General features: G+C 48.2%; 2 protein-coding genes across 9 annotated transcripts in view; one reads left to right on the forward strand and one right to left on the reverse strand.

The window, feature by feature from the left end:
• The first annotated feature begins 733 nt into the window (after nucleotides 1-733).
• TP53INP2 (tumor protein p53 inducible nuclear protein 2) lies at nucleotides 734-9823 on the forward strand. 3 transcript variants are annotated; one of them, XM_035006156.1, is made up of 5 exons: nucleotides 734-1051; nucleotides 1886-1992; nucleotides 5089-5262; nucleotides 5662-5950; nucleotides 6474-9823. In XM_035006156.1, exons 3-5 carry the CDS (start codon nucleotides 5139-5141, stop codon nucleotides 6724-6726), a joined length of 666 nt encoding a protein of 221 aa, XP_034862047.1. In that variant the 5' UTR covers nucleotides 734-1051; nucleotides 1886-1992; nucleotides 5089-5138; the 3' UTR covers nucleotides 6727-9823. The 3 variants fall into 3 exon arrangements, with proteins under 3 accessions (XP_034862047.1, XP_034862045.1, XP_034862046.1); XM_035006154.1 differs by lacking the exon at nucleotides 1886-1992; XM_035006155.1 differs by lacking the exon at nucleotides 734-1051 and having other exon boundaries at nucleotides 1108-1992.
• A 1270-nt stretch (nucleotides 9824-11093) lies between these two features.
• The window catches only part of NCOA6 (nuclear receptor coactivator 6), a 102741-nt gene continuing 93053 nt past the window's right edge, over nucleotides 11094-20781 (reverse strand). For 4 of the 6 annotated variants that reach the window (XM_035006159.1, XM_035006158.1, XM_035006160.1 and 1 more), the window contains 2 exons: nucleotides 19327-19472; nucleotides 12899-14002 (listed from right to left, as the gene is read on the reverse strand). In XM_035006159.1, coding sequence (XP_034862050.1) covers nucleotides 13818-14002; nucleotides 19327-19472 — 331 coding nt within the window. In that variant the 3' untranslated portion in view covers nucleotides 12899-13817. Of the gene's footprint in view, nucleotides 11662-12898; nucleotides 14003-19326; nucleotides 19473-20781 lie in introns of those variants that run through there. The other 2 variants (XM_035006163.1, XM_035006162.1) reach the window with 1 other exon arrangement.

Genomic DNA, 20781 nt, shown 5'->3' on the forward strand with positions numbered 1-20781 from the left:
CTCTCTCTCTGTCAAATAAATAAAATCTTAAAAAAAATATTAAGAAAGAAAATGAATCCACATACTGACAGTGAGATGTGTGAGCCTAAGTTTCCCCTTGTGTAAATCGGGACAAATAATCCTTGTCCTGTCACTTTTCTGTCCAGCCCTGGTAGCAATATGGATTAAAGTATGAACGCTCCAGTACAGAGCCGTCTCTAGATGAGCTATTCAGCCCAGGACGATTCCTCTCCGAGTCCTACTCGGCAAAATTTCCCGTCAGCTTCGCCAGTTTCTCTACACTGCCCGGTGCTCCCCTGGAACCAGGGAAGGGGATGTCCTCCACCTCTCTCATGCCTGCCCAGCTGAGAAAAAACAGTGGGAAAGCAGAGAATGTGTAGAGGTGAGGAGTTGAGACAGAAGAGGGAGGGAGAGCTGGGAGAAGGTTGGTGGGGAGAATGCAGGTGCACGGACGTGGTGTGGAGTTGACGAAAGGGTACAGATTGGGGGACAAGGATAGAGGATGCCGGCGAAAGGATACGGGGGACAGTGGGATGGGTGAGGGCGCTGCGATGTATGGACGGAATGCAGGAAGATGGGGATCTCGTAGGGAATGGGGACCCTCCTCATTAAGAGGTCCGTGGGTCGCCCTGCGGCAAGGAGTCGAAGCTTGCACCAGTGGGCTCTCCGGGAGGCCCCCCGAGGCTCGGAGTCCGGCTCCCGGACAGGATCCACTAGCCAGCGAATCGTGGAGGGGGGTGGGGTGCGGGCATCCGCAGCCTGGGATTGGCCACCGCACCGCCGGCCGGTGACGCGAGGCGGGCGGGCCCCTTTGTGACGTCACAATCAGCTGTTAGAACTTTCCAATTTGTGCAGTGAGCCCGGCAGCGGCCGCACAGTCTCAAAGCTCCGCGGGCGAGCGCAGCAGCTGCGAGCTTCCGAGGCGGAGCCCCGCGGCCTCCCGGTCCAGCCCCCGCGATGCAGCCCTGCCTGTGATCAACGCCGACGCCCGGACGCTCCGCCGCACATCTACCTCAGAGCCCCCCGCCCGCCTCACCGCTCCCTCCCCCAGGTGAGTCCCGACCGGCTTCGGCCCAGGGGGGGTCCTGCGTCCGGAGACACGCCCCGCGGTCCCTGCTCCTGGGTCTTTGTTTCCGCCCGCGGCCGCCGGGCTGCATTCCCATCTCCCGATTGGCTGCCGCACGCCGGTAGACCGTGACGTCTCCCTATTTGCATATGACATTGAGTCGTCACCAAGGCCGGCACCGCCCCCCGGCTCGGGTCGCCTGTCCTCCCGTGACCCAGTAGGCGCTGGGTCGGGGCTGGGCCCACGGGTGAGGGACGCTGAAAGGCAGCAGGACCGGAGGGGCCCCGGCAGTTCCCTAGGCTAACCCAGGTGTTGGGGTCAGGCCTCCGATTCCCTACTTTCTCCTTGGGTTCGGGAGGCGCTGGTGGGTCTAGGCCGGGGGGCGGGTGGTCCTCAGGAGTTCAGGGGCAGCCAGAGCTCCAGCTCTAGGTCGTTGGGGCGGCGCCAGATGGCGGAATACCCTCTCTCCAGCTCCAAGCTCTGCACCCCGGGACTACTGTAACATCTCACTGCTGTGCGCCGCGCTTTAGCTGATGTCACTCCCAGCCCCCAAACAAGGGGTCTTAGACTCTATTTCATGGAAGGGGAAACTGAGGCCCGGAGAGGGGAAGTTGCTTACCCGAGGTCATGAAGCCAATTAGAGTCATGACTACTGAGTGAATGACAGGTGCATTAGCCACGGCACATGCCTGGTAGGAACTCAATACAAGTAACAAGTTACACATCCTCCTAACACTGGGGACTGACTCTACCTTAGGCTCAGTACCATCCAAATTCGGTGGGGCTCCTAGGTCCCCTCAATCCTGGATCTTTTTCCAGGAGGTCTCTGGAGACGGGGTCCCCTTTTGTGGCCTTGACCCTCACTCTGTACTTTGGAGTCCCAGAGCCCAATATCACTGCCTCCCAGCTCTTTGGACCACAGAAAGGTGAGTCATTGGCTGCATCAGGGTGTCTCCAGGACTGATGTTGGGGTGGGATGGAGGGTGAGAGTTGCCTCTGTTTGGCCCTTTCTTACCTTCCCAACCCCCAGCATTGTCTGCTAAGAAGGACATGACCCGGCCTAGTGCTGGTGAGGAGTAGGGTTGTGCTGCCCCTCTCTCTGCTCACAGAGGGGGGCAGGAGAAACGAGTAGGAGAAGGAGAGCTTCTGGCTTTCCAAGTGGATGGGCCCAGAGACTGGGCCAAGAGTCCCACCCCAGCCCGCTTTGCTAAAGGATGGGGTGGGGTAGAGATGGCTTGGAGCTCAAGTGCTATTCTGGGCACAGCTGCTGTAGTTATTAAAGGGAATGGTTCCCCCTGGAGCAGGGCTGGGAATGTGAGAATCAGGAAGCTGGCAAAGATGGGAAAGAAAATCCGGGAGGCTCCCCTAGTGGTCATGAGAGGGGGCGGGCACTGGCTGGCTGGTGCGCTGTCCCTCTTGGCTCTGTCACTTATTTGCTGTGTGACTTCAGGCAGGGAACTTCCCCCCCGCCCGGGCTGCCTTTACCTTGATCTGTGTGTCATTACAGGAGACCCACGGCAGGTTCTGCTGCACAGTGGGTGCTCTGGTAAATGCATGGTGAATCTTGGTGCCAGGAACTCCAAGCCCTTTTACAGATGGACAGAGGGGTTCTGAGATGAGAAGTGACTCGCTGAGTTCTGACTCCTCTCTGACCTCCCTATTGCTCCTGCATCATTACATTTTGGGGCTTGTTTGCTGAGGCTTTCCTGATTGTGTATACTCTGGACTGGATGTTTCATGACCCGGGGCTACACCTGCCTGGCCACCATCTAGCTCTATGTCTTTGGATAGACTTATTTCCTCGGATTCTCAGGTTGTAAAATGGGCCAGGTGAATATGATGGGCCTGCAACAGTTCTTAACTTCCCTTTCATCTTCCCACTGAAGTAGTAGGTTGTTGCAAGGAGGGTGTGCCTCATCAAGGCTCCAATCTTCCCTTCCTTCAGGAGGGGCCAACCTTTCTGGATTTTTGGTAACTGAGTCACTAACTCCCTATGGCTAACAGATGGGTTGGGGTATGTGGCTTGTGCTGGGCAGACCCTAGTTGGGGGTGCCCAACCTTTTATAATCTCTGTAGATCTCCCACCAGAGAAGCCAGCACCCAGGGAACACTTTCCTTCTGGAGCCCACTGTGGGTCTGCAAATGCGGAAATACTCTCAGTTTATAGAGGTTGGAATAATTCTGGTGGCAAGTGTGAAAACATACCCAGGGAATGGGAGAGGTAGCAACAAGCATAAAAATACCTCAGGTGGGGGACGCCTGGGTGGCTCAGTCAGTTAAGCGTCTGCCTTTGGCTCAGGTCATGATCCTGGGGTCCTGGGATCGAGTCACGCACCAGGCTCCTTGCTCAGCGGGGAGCCTGCTTCTCCCTCTGCCTGCCGCTCCCCGTGCTTGTGCTCTCTCTCTCTCTGACAAATAAATAAGAAAAATCTTAAAAAAAAAAAAACCCAAAAACCTCAGGTGGGTTAGCAATAAGTGTAGAATGCCTCCAGGGAATGGAAAAGTGGACATACCCCCCAGGAAGTTCTACAGGAAGTGTGGAATCATCCCTAGAGGAAGGTGACAAGTGTCTCAGTAGCAAAATGGTTGACCATCTTCAGGGGACAGATGTGGAGGCAGAAGTTTTGGGACATCCAGGGGACTCCTAGCCAGGCCTAGTCCTAAGGTAGGCTGAAGTGGGGAGAAGGGCAGATCTATAGCCACCTCCTTGGTGTCTCCATTCCTGGACCAGGGGGTCTCCTTCCTCATTTTCATCCAGGGAAGGACTGATTTGAGGGGTTGGGTCCTGGTCCAACCCTCAGTGCTCATCCTTAAGGGCTCCTGGGGTCTGACAGGCCCACCCTTCATCATCACCTCCCACTGACCTGCTGTTTCTCTGGGGCCAGGCAACCTGATGTTCCCCCTAGCCAAGAATGCTGCCCTTGAGCAGGAGCTTAGGTATAGAGGGTGAGGGGGGGAGGGCCCAAGGGAGCAGGATCTTAGAACCTTGTCTGACAGACACAAATGAGAGCTGTACAATCACATGGTGGCGGTTCTGTGGGATTTCTGCCAGCTAGCACTTTTCAAGCCATACAGGCTCAAGTAGTGGTTCTTAGTATTTGGGGTCAAGGAGTGATGCTAGGAAATCATGATGAAAACTTCTTCCCAGAAAAACACCTTGGCCACCAAGTTAAAAACGCCTAATCTAGACTAATGTCTAATCCAGCAAAGGCAAGGGAGTATAGTGATTATGGGTGCTGCCTCTGGAATCTGATAGCATGGGTTTAAATCCAACCTGTGTCTTATTAGCTGTGAGACTTTGTGCAAGTTACCTTATCTTTCTGAGCCTCAGTTTCTTCACCTGTAAGAGAGGGATAATAATTAGACCCACTTCCTAGAGTTGTTGTGAGAAGTACTGGTGGTGATATAGGTAAAGTGCTTAGTACAGTACCTAGCACATGAATGTTAGCTATATTATGATGATGGTAATAAGTAATCACAATATTGGACAGTTTCTTCATTGCTTGGAGAACTTCAGGGTCCAGCTTGGATGTCCAACCCTCTGGAGACCTTTCCTGATAGAATCTGGTCATATATATATCACTCCTTCCATGTCCCTAGAGCATGCAGTAATATTAATAACGAATTGATTCGTTTATTGAATGCTTACTCTGTGCCCGAGTATGGCTCTAAGCACCTTGTGTTTGGTTCATTTAATTCTTAATGGAGCCCAGAGGAGGATATATTTATTAGCTCATGTAATTCTTATAAGGGCCCAGAGGAAGGTGTTTTATCATTGGCATTTGGCAGATGAGAAAACTAAAGCACAGAGAAGTTAAATAACTTCCTAAGGTCACAGAGAAAATAGAAAAAGCCTGAAAGCAGGCGGACTTACCAGATCGTGCACACACCGCAGAGCTTCCCCACACATCCCTGTCGTACTCTCACTGTGCTCTGGGGGCTGGGGGTGGGATCCCCAGCCCGGAGTCGGGGGTAGTGACTAAAGTCGGTGGGGTCTCTGACTCCTCCTCCGCACCTCGCAGGTTTCTACACTGCCGTAGGACGCCCCCCTGAGGCCGTTCCATCCCCGGCCATGTTCCAGCGCCTCACCAGCCTCTTCTTCAGTACCCCCCCTCCCCCCGAGGACCCGGAATGCCCCCTAGCCTTGGTCTCCGAGGAGGATGAAGTGGACGGCTGGCTCATTATTGATCTGCCGGGTGAGGCCTGGGTCGGGGGCCCGGACTCTGATTCCTGGGCCTGTGAAAGGGCAAGCGGCCGAGCAGCGGAGGGGAAGGGAGCTGCTAAGGCACTGGGGAGTTTCCCCGGCCTACTGGGCAAATGGGGCCGAGGCAGTGACACTGAAGGCAACAGGGCCCCATCCCACGCAAAGCCCGGGCCGTCTCCTGGCAGCGCAGCGTTGGGGCCCACACCTCACGTGCCCTAGGGCAGCCAGTCGAGACTCCTGGCCCGTGGGTGCCCCGTGGGCGCGGCGGGCGGGGCTGCGGGTCTGACTAACGATGCCCTTTCTCTCCCCGCCCCACTGTGTCCGGTGTGTGTGTGTGTCCCTCCCCGCTGCGCCCCCTCCTCCGCATGGCTCCCCCTCCCGCGCCCCGTAGACAGCTACGCGGCTCCACCCAGCCCCGGGGCCGCCCCTGCCCCCGCAGGCCGCCCCCCGCCCGCGCCCTCCTTGATGGACGAGAGCTGGTTTGTTACCCCTCCCGCCTGTTTTACTGCAGAGGGGCCCGGACTCGGGCCCGCCCGCCTCCAGAGCAGCCCCCTGGAGGATCTCCTCATCGAGCACCCCAGCATGTCCGTTTACGTCACCGGCAGCACCATAGTGCTGGAGCCTGGGCCCCCCTCCCCACACCCCGACGCTGCCCTGCCTGACGGCGACCTTAGCGAAGGGTGAGCTGGCCGGGGACGTGGCCTGGAGACCTGGAGACCGGGGAGCGAGCCCAGGAGCCCGCCCCGCACCGAAGGGGCGGAGCCTTTAGAGGCGTGTCTTCGTGGCCGGGGGCGGGGACGAGGCTCGGAGCGGGCCTGAGGGGAAAGGGGCGGAGCTTTAAGAGAGGGCGAGGCCTGGCTTCGTGGCCCGGGCGGGGCCTGGGAGAGAGAGCTGGGAGGCTTGGGGCGGGTTTGGCGGAAGGGCTAGGCGGGGCGCCGAAGGGGTGGGGTTTTCAGAGGCTGGGTTGGAAGGTTAGAACCGAATTGGAGTTGGGAGCCGAGCCTCCCTGGAGTCCGGTTTACCTGTTGCAGGGGTTAGAACGGAGGAGGCATCTCCAGGCTGGCTCGGAAGAAGGGTTGGGACCCACTAGAAGGGCACTGGGCGCCCTGCTAAGAGCAGAGACAGCACTGTGCCAGGGCGAGGGTGCGGGGACTGGGTGGGCGGAGTGTCTGGCCCTGACCGAGCCCTGCTCTGTCCCCGCAGGGAGTTGGCGCCCGCCCGCCGCGAGCCCCGGGTCCTGCACCACGCCGCCGCCCCTGGGCCGGCGCGGCCGGCGCTACTGGAGAAGGCGGGCCAGGCGCGGCGGCTGCAGCGGGCCCGACAGCGGGCGGAGCGCCACGCGCTGAGCGCCAAGGTGGTGCAGCGGCAGAACCGCGCCCGCGAGAGCCGTTCGCGGCGGCCCAAGCACCAGGGCAGCTTCGTCTACCAGCCGTGCCAGCGCCAGTTCAACTACTGAGGGTCCTCCGGCCGAACCACAGACCCCTCGCCGACTCCTGACCCTGTCGGGCCCCTCCGCCGCAGCCAGTGTGTTGCTCGAGGAGCGCCCGCAGCCCACCTGGGTGGGACACTACAACCTCCCTTCTCCTGAAGTGAGGTGGGGTGCTAGCCCCCCTCCCCCACCTCGATTTTCCCACCCCTGATCCTCTGATCTGCCTCTGAACCCCCTCCTGTCCTTCACCCTCCGACCCCGAGCCTGGCATCTAATCCTCCATTTCCTTCCCCCTTGACACTCCATCTTTCCCTCCTTCTCTGGTCCCTGTCCCCATCTCTGCCTTGACATTCCCCTTCATCCTTGCCCTCCGGTCCTGTACCTCTGGCCCACTCCTTGTTCCACTAATCTCTTCTCCCACATCTAGCTCTTTCCCCGCCTTCAAGTCCCATTTTACAAGCCTCACCCATTCTCATGTTTGGCACTACGCTCACTCCTGCTCCCTTATTCATTCCCAGTAATTCCCTCCCAAATGGATGGGGGAGTGGGCGCTGAGGCCAAAGGGTTCTGCCTTTAGTCTCCTCCTCCCTCTCCCCTCGGAGTTGTTTAGGCCTGGAAAGATAAAGTATGTAGAACAGGACTGTGAGTTGTGAGTTAGAGGGAGAAGGTGGAGGGAACCGAGGGAAAGAGGCAGCCTACTGGAAACATAGGACATACAGGTTAAGAAGCTGTAGGGAACAGGGCACCATGGGAACTGGCACTGTGCTTGCTCAGAGAGGCCAAGCCCTCCTCTTGGGCTTGAGCCTGAAGTCTGCCCCCACTTCCCTTGCCTATAATCCCACTTCCCAAATCTCTTTAGAAATCCACCCCTCTGCACACCCCTGAGTCTGAAGGGCTTAGTACCTTGTTGCCCTATCCCCAACATGTCACCCCAGGAGTAGAGGCTGGGCAAGACCCTGCCATCCTGGCCATCTGTTCACATGCCCAAGGTGCTAGAACTAGTTTAGGAGAGATGCAGGCCAGAGGGCTTGTAGGCAGGGTAAGTGCACACCCCAGAGTAAGAATGCAGGAGAATGATGCTGGGAAGGACAAGCTGTGGGGTGAAGCCATCCCAAGAAGGACAGCTCAGCCTTCATGTTGCCTCTGGCCTTGTATTTCACACACTGCCTAGGATGACTCATAAACACTCCTGGATAGGAAGCCAGGAGCCCCACTGGCCCATTCCCCAAATAGTTCTTACCCAGGGTCAGGCCCTCACATTTCCTCCCCCAAGGCTCTTCCTTCCTAGTCTGATGGGGAGAAATGGGTGCCCTGTGGTTCCCCTTGCCCTCTCCTCCAGTAAGTGACTGGAGGAGGGAACCAGAATCCCTGGGTGAGACAAGAGGGGACACAGGCAGACAGTGTTGTCCTTCTTGTAGTGGGAGTGAATTTTGGGCTCACACACCAGCAACAGCTTCTTGGGATACCCCGAGTTGCTTCCCTTTTCCTCTGTCCTTTTCTAGTTTGCTCTTTCTTCCTTGAAACTTTTAAGATTTCCTGTTACATACTAACATAGGTCTTCCCCCTCACTCCAGTTCCAGGTTTCTTGGCCTCACCACCAAGCTGAGGCTTGGTTGGAAAACTGCAATCCCATGAGGGTAAAGGCAGCTGCCCTCCCTGATCCTATAGCCCCAAGCCTCAGGTTGGGTATATGGATAAGGGAGGGGGGTAGCCCCATGGTTGCTGGGATGGGGACAGAGGAAGTTCCTTTTGGGGTCTCCTATCCAACAGAGTAAACCAAATCTACAGTAAAGGCAGATCAAAGACCCTATGCCAGTCCACTAGGGCCCCAGTAGTTGACAACCTTGCTTCTCTCGCCAAGGTTCTCCTGCAGTTACAACCTAGTTGCTTTTCTTCTTCCAGCTACCCCGTGGTCACTTCACAGCCAGCTTAGGGTCTTCAGCACTTCTGAGAGGAGTTTCAGCTCCCTGCAACTCTTCCTGCCTACTCCTCTGCTGCCAGCTGGGGCAGAGGTTCAGTCCTGGGCAGTCCCCATGATCCTTCTGGGGCGGGTGGGGAGAAGAGTGAGTTATAGGGCATTTGGTTCAAATTTCAAAAGGCCTCTCCCTTACACACATTTCTGGAGGCTCCTGTAGTTCTAGAACTCGGCAATCTCACCACCTGGCTGGTAAGGCTCATGTGTTTTCGTAGTTTCCTGTAGATTCTGTAGCATTTGAGTATGTATAGATTTCTAAGAACCAACACTACTCAAGTCTCCTGCTAGTCTGACTCCTGAAGCATCAGACCTCGTCATACTGTATTGACTGTGTATGTGCCTTTCACCTTGAGCATGCTTCAGGATTTTTTCTTAAACCACAGAACTTGAATACATGAGGAAACCTGAATTCACAAAGTCCTATGCAACCTTAGACAGGAGGGGGTGAGAGAGTCCGTCTTGACTGATGTTTTCAGAGACCGTGGAGAAGTTTGTATTAATTAATGTCAATACTACCAGCACTTTGCCAAAACTGAGTATGTCAGAGGGACCCGTTTCTAGAGTCAGACCCAAGACATCAAAGGGCGACTTATAGTAATTCCTCAATACGTCTGAGTGCTCCCTTCAAGCTGGCTGTCACTTTCCAGCTTTTGCCAGTTTGGCCCCAGCAGGGTACCATGTGTGTATGAATGCAGTTTGCTGCTGTTTTGGGGTATGCCTGCTCCCCGACCCCCACCTGGAACCCTGATCAATTTGTTCTGACCTATAATGTCTTAGATGCAACAAGGACCCCACTAGAGCTCTTGGATGCCTTCTCAGATCCATGTGACTTTATGTGAGGGGACTGAATGCAGACACATCGGAGCCCCTTGTATCTTCCCTTTTGCTTTGCCACCTAGTTCCACATGGAACCAAGTTGAGTGTATCCCTCATAGGCGTTTTGTGTTGAGACTGGCTGAAATGAGAAGACTGTGGTTGACCATGTTGTGACATGTTGACAGACTCAAGGACACAACCACCTCGATCCAGTCATGTGGCATGCCTGTGTATGTGTTTAACAGGATTCTGATTGTTAGATTTTAATGTTATTCCTCTATGGGAGAAAAAAATTAATATAAAGAAAAATAAAAATCTATTTAAAGCACATTATGCTTTCTGTCTGAGTAGAGCACTTTGCAATCTCAAGCACAGTATTGGCACAGGGATTATTATTAGGCTGGCTTTGGTTCTGGTTGTGTGTCATACATACATGGAAAGAAGAGAGAAGATAAGCTTGTTGGGAACAGAGCCAGACAATTGTGGGGTCTGACTCATAAATAACTACTTTTAGAGGATCCTTATAACCCAAGACATATATAAAGACAGTTGAAACAGAGATGAGAGTGAGAGCATGATAGAGTCACTGACTTATCCTTTTGGTCTCAGGCATTAGGTTCTGGTAAGGGCAAGAAGACACTGCAGGGGAAGGGACAGACTCTGTGTCTAGCTGTAGAAGATACAGCAGAAGGCTGAGGCTCAGACCAAGCCAAGGACAGAGCCCCAAGCATCAGAGTCTCCTGAAGGTTGGGAGTAGGGTGGGGGCAGAAGCAGCAGGTTTGGAGACTATAATATTTAGGTAGGAATTGAGCCAGGAAAGGGAAAAACCTGGGCATGTTGATGAGAAACCAGCCCCAAGCCTGATACAGATGAGAAATAGGGCCCCCGAAGGGTAGAAAGTAGTGGGCATCTTTGAAGTGAATCAAGTATGTAACACAAAATGACCCCTTTTATGTGGGAGCTGCCTCACCTAACCATAGAATTGGACTGAAGGTGGAAAGCTGACCTAAAGTGGGCTCGATTCTTGATGCTGTTACAAAGAATCTGGCTAGTCAGTCTGGGCTTATCTCTTGAATGGAGGAGACTGTTAACACTCTGTGCATGGTGGGCGCCTGGGTGGCTCAGATGGTTAAGCGTCTGCCTTCGGCTCAGGTCATGATCCCAGGGTCCTGGGATCGAGTCCCGCATCGGGCTCTCTGCTCCTTGGGAGCCTGCTTCTCCCTCTGCCTCTCTCTCTCTGTCTCTCATGAATAAATAAATAAAAATCTTTAAAAAACAAAACAAACAAACAAAACACTCTGTGCATGGAGAAACAGATGTATGAGGTGGAGAAAAAGTGCATCTTAGGTTACCGATGGCTTCCTGTCCCTCGAAAATCCTGGGTGGTCTTTGATCCTAGGTTGATTCTGTTATTTGCAACCAAAACAAATTTGACCAACATTTATCAAAGTGCCTGGTACAGTGCTGAAAAGGGCTAGTTTCTTCAAAGCAGGTATAGTAAGGACAAGGTGGGATTCTAATTTACAAAGAAGCTGTTCCTACTCATTTATGGTCCAAAGAAAGCATGCTCACCCAATAATCCCTTACCAATAACATACATTTATGTTCTAGGACAATGACATTTATTTAACACATTCAGTATTTCACATTGTACAAACCCTTAGATTCTCTTTATTCACTGGTCCATTTCTACAACAAATACATCCAAAACACTATATAATAAAATTATTTACAACATTTCCAAATGAGAAGATTCCTTTTGCTCCCACTACTGCTATTCACACACATAACTTCCACAGCACAATACATCATTAGAAGATCTAAAAATGCTCACCCTGTACTCTAGGCTGCTTAGGAAATATGAAAACTAGTAACATAATCGCATTAGCTCCTCTCAATACATGGCAATATTTTAGAAACCTTGAACTTCATCTTGCAACACCAAAAGGGTTCAACAACTCTGCTTTCCCCATTGCACTTTATGAAACAGGTTGCAGGGACTAGGAAAAGGGCCATATTATTAAAATGACTAACTGTACAGAAATGGATTTTAAAAAGTCACAGCTCAAAATTGCTTTTTGTAAAATTCACACACATTTACAAGGATCAAGCCGCCGTCCAGCTTGTTTACTTGGATTTTCTTCGCTTGGATTGCACCACGCTGGTTATGTCTGTGGGGGGAAAGGAAGGACATGCTCAGCTGAGGCAACTCTTTATGGCAGTGATGTTTAGGCAGTCCACAAGAAGTAGGGCTGGTCTAAGTGGGGCCCTACTGGACTCTGAATAAATCGAAGGGCCTCAAAAGGAGCACTCAAGTGTGGAGACGGTCTCAGGCTTCTGTGGGAAGAGGTCCTGGCTCTCTATGCTAGGGCCTGGTTCCTGGGGAAGTCTGACACAGGTGGTGGGAGATGAAGCACACATACACAGCTGGAAAAAGTGGCAGGGTAGGGGGAGCATCTTGAGCTGGGCAATTAGCCCTACAACCTCCATCACCAGTTCTTATCACCCAGTGAAATGACAGACGGAGTGCTTTTGTGAGAAATCAATGAGTCTTGCTACAAGCAAGTGGTAAATTGTGCCAGAGTGCAAAAAAAAAAAAAGTCTCTGGATCCCTTTTGGAGTCAAGCCATTGTTTTGCAGTAACTCTTTTTGCCTTACTATAGTCAAAGTCTCTAAATAATATGACCATGACCTGTGGTCAACAAGTATCTATTGTGGCCTAGCCAGGAATAGCAAGGCTGTGGATACATATAGGCATAGAAACAATTTAGAGCAAGCCACAGCCTGCTCTGAGCCCAGGTGAGCCTGCAGGCTTCATGGAAGAGTGGGGAACTGAGTGACTTATACACGGAGTAACAGTGGCATAAACGGAACAAGCGTGTTTTAATTCCTTTACTTCCTCTTGTATTATCATAGTGTCTTCAATCATCTCAATCTTATTCCATATTTAAACCATGTTTCCACATGGGGCACCTGGGTGGTGCAGTCAGTTGAGTGTCCAATTCTTGGTTTTGGCTCAAGTCATGATCTCAGGGTCTTGAGATAGAGCCCCACATCTGGCTCCGCACTCGGCATGGGATCTGCTTGAGTTTCTCTCTCCCTCTCCCTCTGCCCCTCCACCCCCCTGTACTCTCTCTCTAAAATAAATAAATAAATAAACCTTAAAAAAGAAAACCTTCCTCACAAAAGTCTTCTACAGAAGGGTACAATGAATAGCCTGAAGCTCTCCAAATGTAAACATTTCTTTAAAATCTTCTGTTCATCTTGGGACACCCGGGTGGCTCAGTCGGTTAAGTGTCTTCCTTCGGCTTGGGTCATGATCCCAGAGTTCTGGGATCAAGTCCCAGGTTGGGCTTCTTGCTCAGCAGGGAGTCTGTTTCTCCCTCCCCCTCTCCCTCTGCCTACTGTTCCCCCTGCTTGTACTCTCTCTGTCTCTGACAAATAAAATCTCTAAACAAAAAATCTTCTATTGATCTTGAAAATTCACTCTCATTCTTCATACTGCTCCATAGATCTTTTGGCTTTAATATGAAATCAACGTTTTAAAATTACTTCCTATCAAGGAGAAAATATTTTCTACCACAGTACTATGTATGAATCAATTTTATTGGTTTCTGGAAACTAGGCTAAATTTTCTGATGCTGCATGTTAGGTTCAGTGTTCTAAGCAATTTTTTTTCTTTTGTATCATATTTTGAAAGCCCAAACTTAAGATGTGGATGCAAAAAGCGAAAATGTCACTATTAGCTATAGTAATTGCTAAGAAGGTCTCAATGACTTTCCAAGAAGTGACCAGTGCAATATTTTTGGGCTTCTGTTGGTGTAAATTTCAGTATGTCTATCTTCTTGCTGGAAGGTCATGCTGCTTGTGCCATGTGGTAGAAGAATCAGTCTCTCTCTGATTTACTCCTTAGTCTTCTGCTAATCAGATGACAGTTTATCTGACAGGATGCGGATAATTGTCTTCTTTAATTCCGTGTAAATAAACTAAGAGTCTCACACACCCCAAAGTTCCCTATGATCAACTCCCTAGTCCAACTCTTAAGTTTCATTTTCACTGTAGTAAATTTATCATTTGAATAAAAATATACAGAGTTGTGGGTTTTTTTGTTTTTTTAAGTAGGCTCCACACCCAGTGCAGAGCCCAATGCAGGGCTTGAACTCACAACCCTGAGATCAAGATCTGAGCTGAGACCAAGAGTCGGACACTCAACCAAGTGAGCCACACAGGCGCCCCTACAGAGTTGTGTCTTGAGTGTTCATCCTTAGAAAGATATCTGTTAATTAGGCCAACTTTGAGAGCTTCTCCTTTGTTGTGATATGAAGGATCAAGTGGTGTCTGAGAAACACCTATGTGGTTGGGAAAATAGGTGAGAAGGGGGAAGGTGCAGAAGCAACCTCAGGCTCTCCCTCCCCCTCCTCTTTCCTTGCCTTTTCCCACCTGTCACTGCTTCACAGCACCCAATGATCTGGCAGACAGACTCTGCTTCTGCAGACCAATCAATGAGTGGGACTACGAGTAAACAAGTGATTTGTGTTAGAAACTGCAAAAAAATAATCTTTTAGATACCAGGGTTAGCGGTGGGAAAGATGGTGTAGGGTGTACTTTTATACTTCCATGAAGGAAAAAAACTGCATCAACCTGATACTGAAGTCTCTTTATCACCTTCCCTGGATAAACCTAGGCAATCTGGGTCACAGGGCAATGTCACTTTTGATGTCTTTATAAATGTCTAAAAAGGTGAGTTTTTTTTTGTTTTTGTAGTTCAATTTTATACTTCCTCTAAAATATTACCACTTTTACTACTCTACTGAACACAATAAAAAATCCAGAGGTAAACTCTTTATGGTAAGGAATTCTAGGGAAGTAATGAAGTGGCTGATGGTACATGCAGGGTGTACATCAGGTCTGTTCCTAAAGGATGCCTACCTTATCTGACTGTGCATAATCCCACTCCCAAGACCCCATAACCAATACCATACTACCAAAATAAAAATTATATATATTGTTGAAAAATCCTATTTTTTAAACCACCAAAGATTTTACAAATTAATGTCTTCACAGATATAAAAGTAGTTCAAAGACTAATAGTAACACCATTTATATTAATATTTTGAACCAACTATATGGTAAAGAACTTGGTCAATAACAGTCTTTCAGATGGCCATCCATATATATCCTTGGAGAACATTTACATTTATAATTTGATATGGGCATTTTCTCCCCCCTGGTTGCCTCATTTTGACCGTAAGTAAATTTGGCCAAACCTACAGGGTCTATTAAATCTTCTGTTATTTGGAGTTTACCTTTACCTTTCAAGGATTTTTAGAAAATGACCTTTGGCCCTGTTCACTTCATTATGTTTTTTTACTGTACTACTTCTAGCCAAGATTTCTATTTTTTGTAAAAGAAATTCTGGAAATCTCCTTTCAAAATTTTCATGGCTGGTTTCTGAATGATGATGCTACAAGAGTGCAGTTTCAGGCAGTTACTGTTCAGAGTTTTCTCCCATATCATGCTCATTTATATTTCCACAGTAACACTTCCATTTTAAGATTAATTTTTTTTGTTTTTTTAGATTGTTGCTTCTCAAGTCACAGGCTGTGGGTACGGTAGGGCTATCACCCCACTTTATTGTCAGAGGCATCTTAAGGCACTCCAGGGACATCCAAAGCTGCTGCTGATTATAGGTTGCTCTGAACTTCCTTCATATTAGCATATTTTCCCTGGTTTCAAACTTACGCATTAAACTTCATTTTTAACTACTGATCTCTTTTCCCAGTTGAAAATATAACATAAGGGGTGTCTGGGTGGCTCAGTCGTTAGGCGTCTGCCTTCAGCTCAGGTCATGATCCCAGGGTCCTGGGATTGAGCCCCGCATCAGGCTCCTCGCTCTGAGGGAAGCCTGCTTCTCCATCTCCCACTCCCCCTGCTTGTGTTCCCTCTCTTGCTGTATCTATCTCTGTCAAATGAATAAATAAAATCTTTAAAAAAAAAAATGAAAGAAAATATAACAAAACCTATTATGAACAGAAGAGTAAATAAAGACTGATAAGGGAAACGAGACAAATCATTTCTATGTTAATAGGGAACACATCATGTCAGGAAGTAGAACTACTCATTTGCATTTTATAACAACACACCTGATTAAGTATAATTTAAAAAAAAGCTCACTGATTTGTGGGAGCCAATTTTTGTGTCTGTAATCAAAAGTGGGGTGGGGGGACCCAACAACCAAAACCAAAACAACAGGTTAGAGAGTGACCTATCAACCATGTGGGCCTCCCTGGACTTGCCCAGAAATAATCTGTCCCACCTGCTCCAATCTGGCTGTACAGCAGGCCTTGGCCAGCATGACGTAAGCAAACTCTGTTCCCACAGCAGGAGCATGGTTAATGTCACTGGTTCTCTGACAATACAAATGTACCAATACTTCTCATTATAAACTGCTCATATTTCTCAGCTTTCAAGATGCTCATGAACAACAGACTGTTTCTGATTTTGTTTGTGCATATATCACCGAAACTGTATGAATGCAAAAAGGCAAACCTTTTTTCCCCCCTCAAAACTTTAAGAAGTACTGATGCTGCAGAAAGATGTTTCAGGTACCCAGCACTACTATGTCTCCAAATAGGTGTTGCATAGATTTTGGAAACCACTGTGATATTTTATGATCATTCCCAGGGTATGGGTTCAAATATGATCACAAAAAGTTATTTTATGACTTTGGTTCAGAATTCTGGATACAACATAGCATATTGCATAGCAAATAAAAATGCATATTTATTCTATAATCTGGATCCAAGAGCTTTAACCCTTAAAAATCAAAACAGTGATAGCACTCATTTTGGATTTAAAACCTAACTTACTCTAGGAGTTCAGAACTGACAGCCTGAGGGCTTGAGGCTGAAGTGGAGATCTGTACATGACTGTGATTCCTGGGGTTGGCCAGAGCTCTGACATCCTTTCAGGAGACACTTATCCGGCACCCCTCCATGCAAAATCACAAAGCTTTCAAGTCATTAGGGCTTTTCCTAAGCCACTTGTTAAGCCTCAGAGCAGGGATGGGGCAGGCATTCCAACATGACTACCACCACCTTGGGACAATGTCCAGTTTAAGTGTACAAGCCTATTCCCTACCCCTTTCTAAAATAAGTTCCAGCTTTCCATCTTTGCTTGGCTGGCAGTTCTCTACAGACCGGCTCTAATTTGGGTATCTCTTAACTGTCCCAGCTGCTCCTTTGATTCTTTCTGGTACACTGTAAATGACACCCTTATTATCTTGAGGGTCTGGGCTCAGGTGAAGTTTCCAAAAATCTGGTGTGTGACATCTTTAAAGGCCAACACTTGTTTCCCGCCCTTTTTTTCCCCCACTTGTTTCCTGCTTTAAAGGTAATTACACACCATTTCGACAGCCTAGAGGACCTTGATCCTTTGGGAAAGTGAGGGGCCAAAAGAATACAAAGAATTGAGGGGAAGCAGGTTTTCCCATAGAACTCCAGGAATCTTCCCTGTGGTGGTCTAATAGTATTCAATTTACTGAAAGGAGTGCTTCCTTCCAAACAAATCTCTGCCTCGGAGAGGATTCCAGGGAGAACGAAGAAAGTAGCTGGTTCCCTCTCTGCATCAAAGTGGGGACACCAAAGAGGACCCTGCCGGTGGTATATTCAGGACACCCGGGAAGGAACGAAGACCGCTTCCTCTCTGATGGGCTCAGAGAAGGTGGCTTCTATACATTCACCTATTTGTGATCTGTAGACCCATGGCCTACTCCCAGGGGCTCTTGTGAGGATTCGTGAAATTCTGGCCCAGAAGCACAACCTGCTAATGACAGCTGAGCTCTCAGGTCAGTGTCTGGTGTTGGTGCACCAGAACCTGCCCTCATCTTCAGGCTGGCATCCCAACAGTATTTGACTGTTTCTCAGCAGCGCTGCTGATATCAGGCACTTGGCCAGGATCCCAGCTCTTGCCTAATGTGAGCTGCTCAAGCTCAGCTTCATTTCCTGTGGAGATGAAGTACCCTTCCTCAGATCTGGGTACCTTTTGCCTAGAATATTTCATTCAATCCCATAGCCTGCATAATGCCTCCTCATTCTTCAGGTCTCAGCTTAAACATCATTTTCTCCAGAAAGCCGCCTCTGATTTGGCAGAGGAACAAAGCATCCCAGCTACATGCTCCTACAGTACCATGTAATTTTGCTATCACAACATTTAACATTTAACACACGGTATTAGTCTTTCTGGCTGGCATAAAACTGATATGATGAAGACAGAGACTGTCTTTTCACTCTTATATTCCCCAGGGCCTGGCATGTATAAGTACTAAATATATATCTGATAGATGGTTACTAATAATTTCTGATTATATACCTCTTTGCATGAGGCACCATACTAGGTACCAAGGATACAATGGTGAGCAAAACCAGACACCTCCTGCCCTTGCAGAGTGCATAGATTAATTACCTATCACATAAATAGACATAAAGTTACAGCTGTGATGTTATGAAGGAGAACATGATGCTATGATTTCTCATAGCAGTGACCAGGGAGCTAGGTAAAAACAGTAGGAAGTTCATGAGGAGAAGAGAAGAAGGAAGAGGGAAGCACATTCCCTGCAATGGGTGTAACATACACACAGGCTTGTGACAAGAGATGAGAATGGCATGTCTGAGTTGCTGAGGGAACTCAGATGAGGCTGGGAGAGGCTGACAGGGGCCAGACCACATGGAAACTTGGGGTCCATGTTGGTGCTTTTAGACTTTAATCCTAATTACAATGTAAATCACTGAAGGGTTTTAAACTGGAGTAGCAATGGAGACGGGGCAAAGTGGATGAATTTGGGTCACCTGAGATAAAATCAGCAGCTTTCTGTGATGGATATGAGAGATGTGAGGATGAGGGAGAGGTGCCAAGGAGGATGTGCCCAATGGACAGATGGTGGTGCCATTCCCTGAGGTGGGGAACACTGGCAAATGACCTGACATTGTGGGTGAAATCAGACATGTTGAATTTGAAGTCCTGCTAAGGTTGTACATGCAGTTGTCTACAATTTCTAGAGGTCTGTACTAGAAGTACAAATTCATGAGTTGTCTGTGAAAAGTTGTAACTAAGAAAGTGGGGCATGAGTGAGATCAGTTAGGGAGAGAAGAGTTGGAGAGAAAGGGTGACTCAGGATCGAAGTATGAGGAAAGCCAACATCTACTATCTGCGTACAGAGGTTGAGAAGGAGAAGTCAGAGAGGTAGAAAACGATATCAAGAGCTCTAGGTCAGAGAAGTCAAGGACAGCGTGCATTCGAAAAGGAGACATCAGTCAAGAGAGGAGAGAAAACTGGTAAGGTTCTTGACAAGGTCAGAAAAGATGGGATCAAAGAGGCCCAAGTGGAGGAACTGGCTTTAGACTTGAGGAGTGACAGCTGCTCTATTATGGTAGGAGCAAAGGAGGATCCTGGTAGATTTATGTCTGGGTAGCAAGAGCTGAAGCAGTTCTATTTTCTCTGTGAAGAGGTGAGAGTCTCTGCTGAGAGAGAGGAGAGAAAAGTAGAGGCCAGAGGAGTGGAAAAGAGAGTTGGCCACAGAAAAATGGCTGGGCTATATTGAGGCCCTATCTGAACAGGTGATCATGAATCAATCTGCCCTGTTATGTTCTTTTTTTTCCCCAACAGTGCTTGCTGCTGTGTATACACACAGAAAACACAGAGGTAAACGAACTAAGGAAGGACAAATAGTAGAAGTCAAAGTAATAGAAGCAAAGATGAAAGACAAAGTCCTCTGCTGTGGTGATAAAGATCCCATTCTTCTATCTGACCCACAATGGCACCCACACCCCACTGCTAACCTTTAGTAGAGCTGGAGGCTGAAGCAGGCCGAGAGGATCGCTTGCGATGTCCATTTTCCACACTTTCAGAAGCCACAGTTGGCTCTTCAGTTCGGGAGTTTCTGCGGCTTGGGGTTTTGGACTTTTCAATGATCTCTTTGGGCTCACTGCCGACAAAGGGAAGCACAAAGTTTCCAAGGAGGTGAGGGAATCAAGTCACACACAAAAAAAGGTTTCTTCAGATAGAGTTTCATTTGTAAGGCAGGAGATTAGGAACTATACAGTCATTCTGAAGAGAAAATATTCCATCCTGGGACAATGAACACAATTACCTTCTATATTACTGACAATTTAAGAGTGAGTCTAGTTTGTTACACTAGTAAAAATAAAATACTAAAGCATATTGCTCGTGAAATTGTGGAAAAACAGGTAAGAAATTAAGAACTTGGAACAAAAATTCCCAAACCTCCTCACCCATTTTTCTAAAATAACAATATTCCCTTTCAAAAAGTAATAGTATCTAAAATCTAGGAAAAAAAAATTTTTTTTATATCTAGGAAATTAAGAATATATACTGGCATTTCCTATGAGCCTGGTATAGTCAGATAATGGCATGTTATAAGTCACATTATAGAATATACATGAGGATATATTCACAGTATACTATTGGGTATACCGATTGCCCCTACCTCAATCCCCCTTTTTTAGTATGCAGATTTAAAATTGGTAATATGCAGTACTACTAAGGGTATGGGGAGAGAAACTCCTGATATAAATTATATAACCCAATAGTTCTCAATAGGGGCATTTTGCCTCCCAGGAGACATTTAGCAATGTCTGGAGACATTTCTGATTGTTAAAATGACTGTCTTGACTGAGGCAGGGATGCTACTGGCTTCTTTTGGGTAGAGGCCAGGCATGCCACTGAACATTCTATAATGCATAAGACAGCTCTTCTGTGTAACACCCCGCCCTGGTAAAGAATTATCTGATCCAAACTGTCAATAACACCAAGGCTGAGAAACCCTGGTGTAATCCTCTGGCTCAGCAATTCCATTTCTAGGTGCCTAAGGAAACAAATCTTTTTACAGCGCTCTAATTACACACAAGGATGTCAAAGCATTTTATTTATACTAATGAAGACAGAAGACCTAAATGCTTTACAATAGATTATAAAACTAAAACATGGCACATCCATATTCAGTCATGAAAAATCATGTTGTAAGTTTATTTAATGATAAAAACTGTTTATGATACATTATTGTGGGAAAAAAGTTACCAATATTATGAATAGTATAATCCCATTTTCATCATAATACATGTTGAGTATATGTATGTAACCACATATAAATGAATGTGAGATACATATGTGTGTGTGTGCATGATGTATAGTGCTTATATATAAAAAAACACTAACTAGCAGGTTATATAAATATTAGATATAGTATTTATATGTAAAATACTCCCTATCTGTAT

The sequence above is a fragment of the Mirounga leonina genome, unplaced genomic scaffold (assembly GCF_011800145.1).
Source record: "Mirounga leonina isolate KUSES-001 unplaced genomic scaffold, KU_Mleo_1.0 Mir_150, whole genome shotgun sequence".
NCBI lineage: Eukaryota > Metazoa > Chordata > Mammalia > Carnivora > Phocidae > Mirounga > Mirounga leonina.

Excerpts from the sequence above, each read along its gene's own strand:
- TP53INP2 (XM_035006156.1), top strand. The coding sequence starts at position 5,139 with ATGTTCCAGCGCCTCACCAGCCTCTTCTTCAGTACCCCCCCTCCCCCC. Across the intron at positions 5,263-5,661 it reads GCTCATTATTGATCTGCCGG|ACAGCTACGCGGCTCCACCC; the intron begins GTGAGGCCTGGG and ends CGCGCCCCGTAG. Across the intron at positions 5,951-6,473 it reads GACGGCGACCTTAGCGAAGG|GGAGTTGGCGCCCGCCCGCC; the intron begins GTGAGCTGGCCG and ends CTGTCCCCGCAG.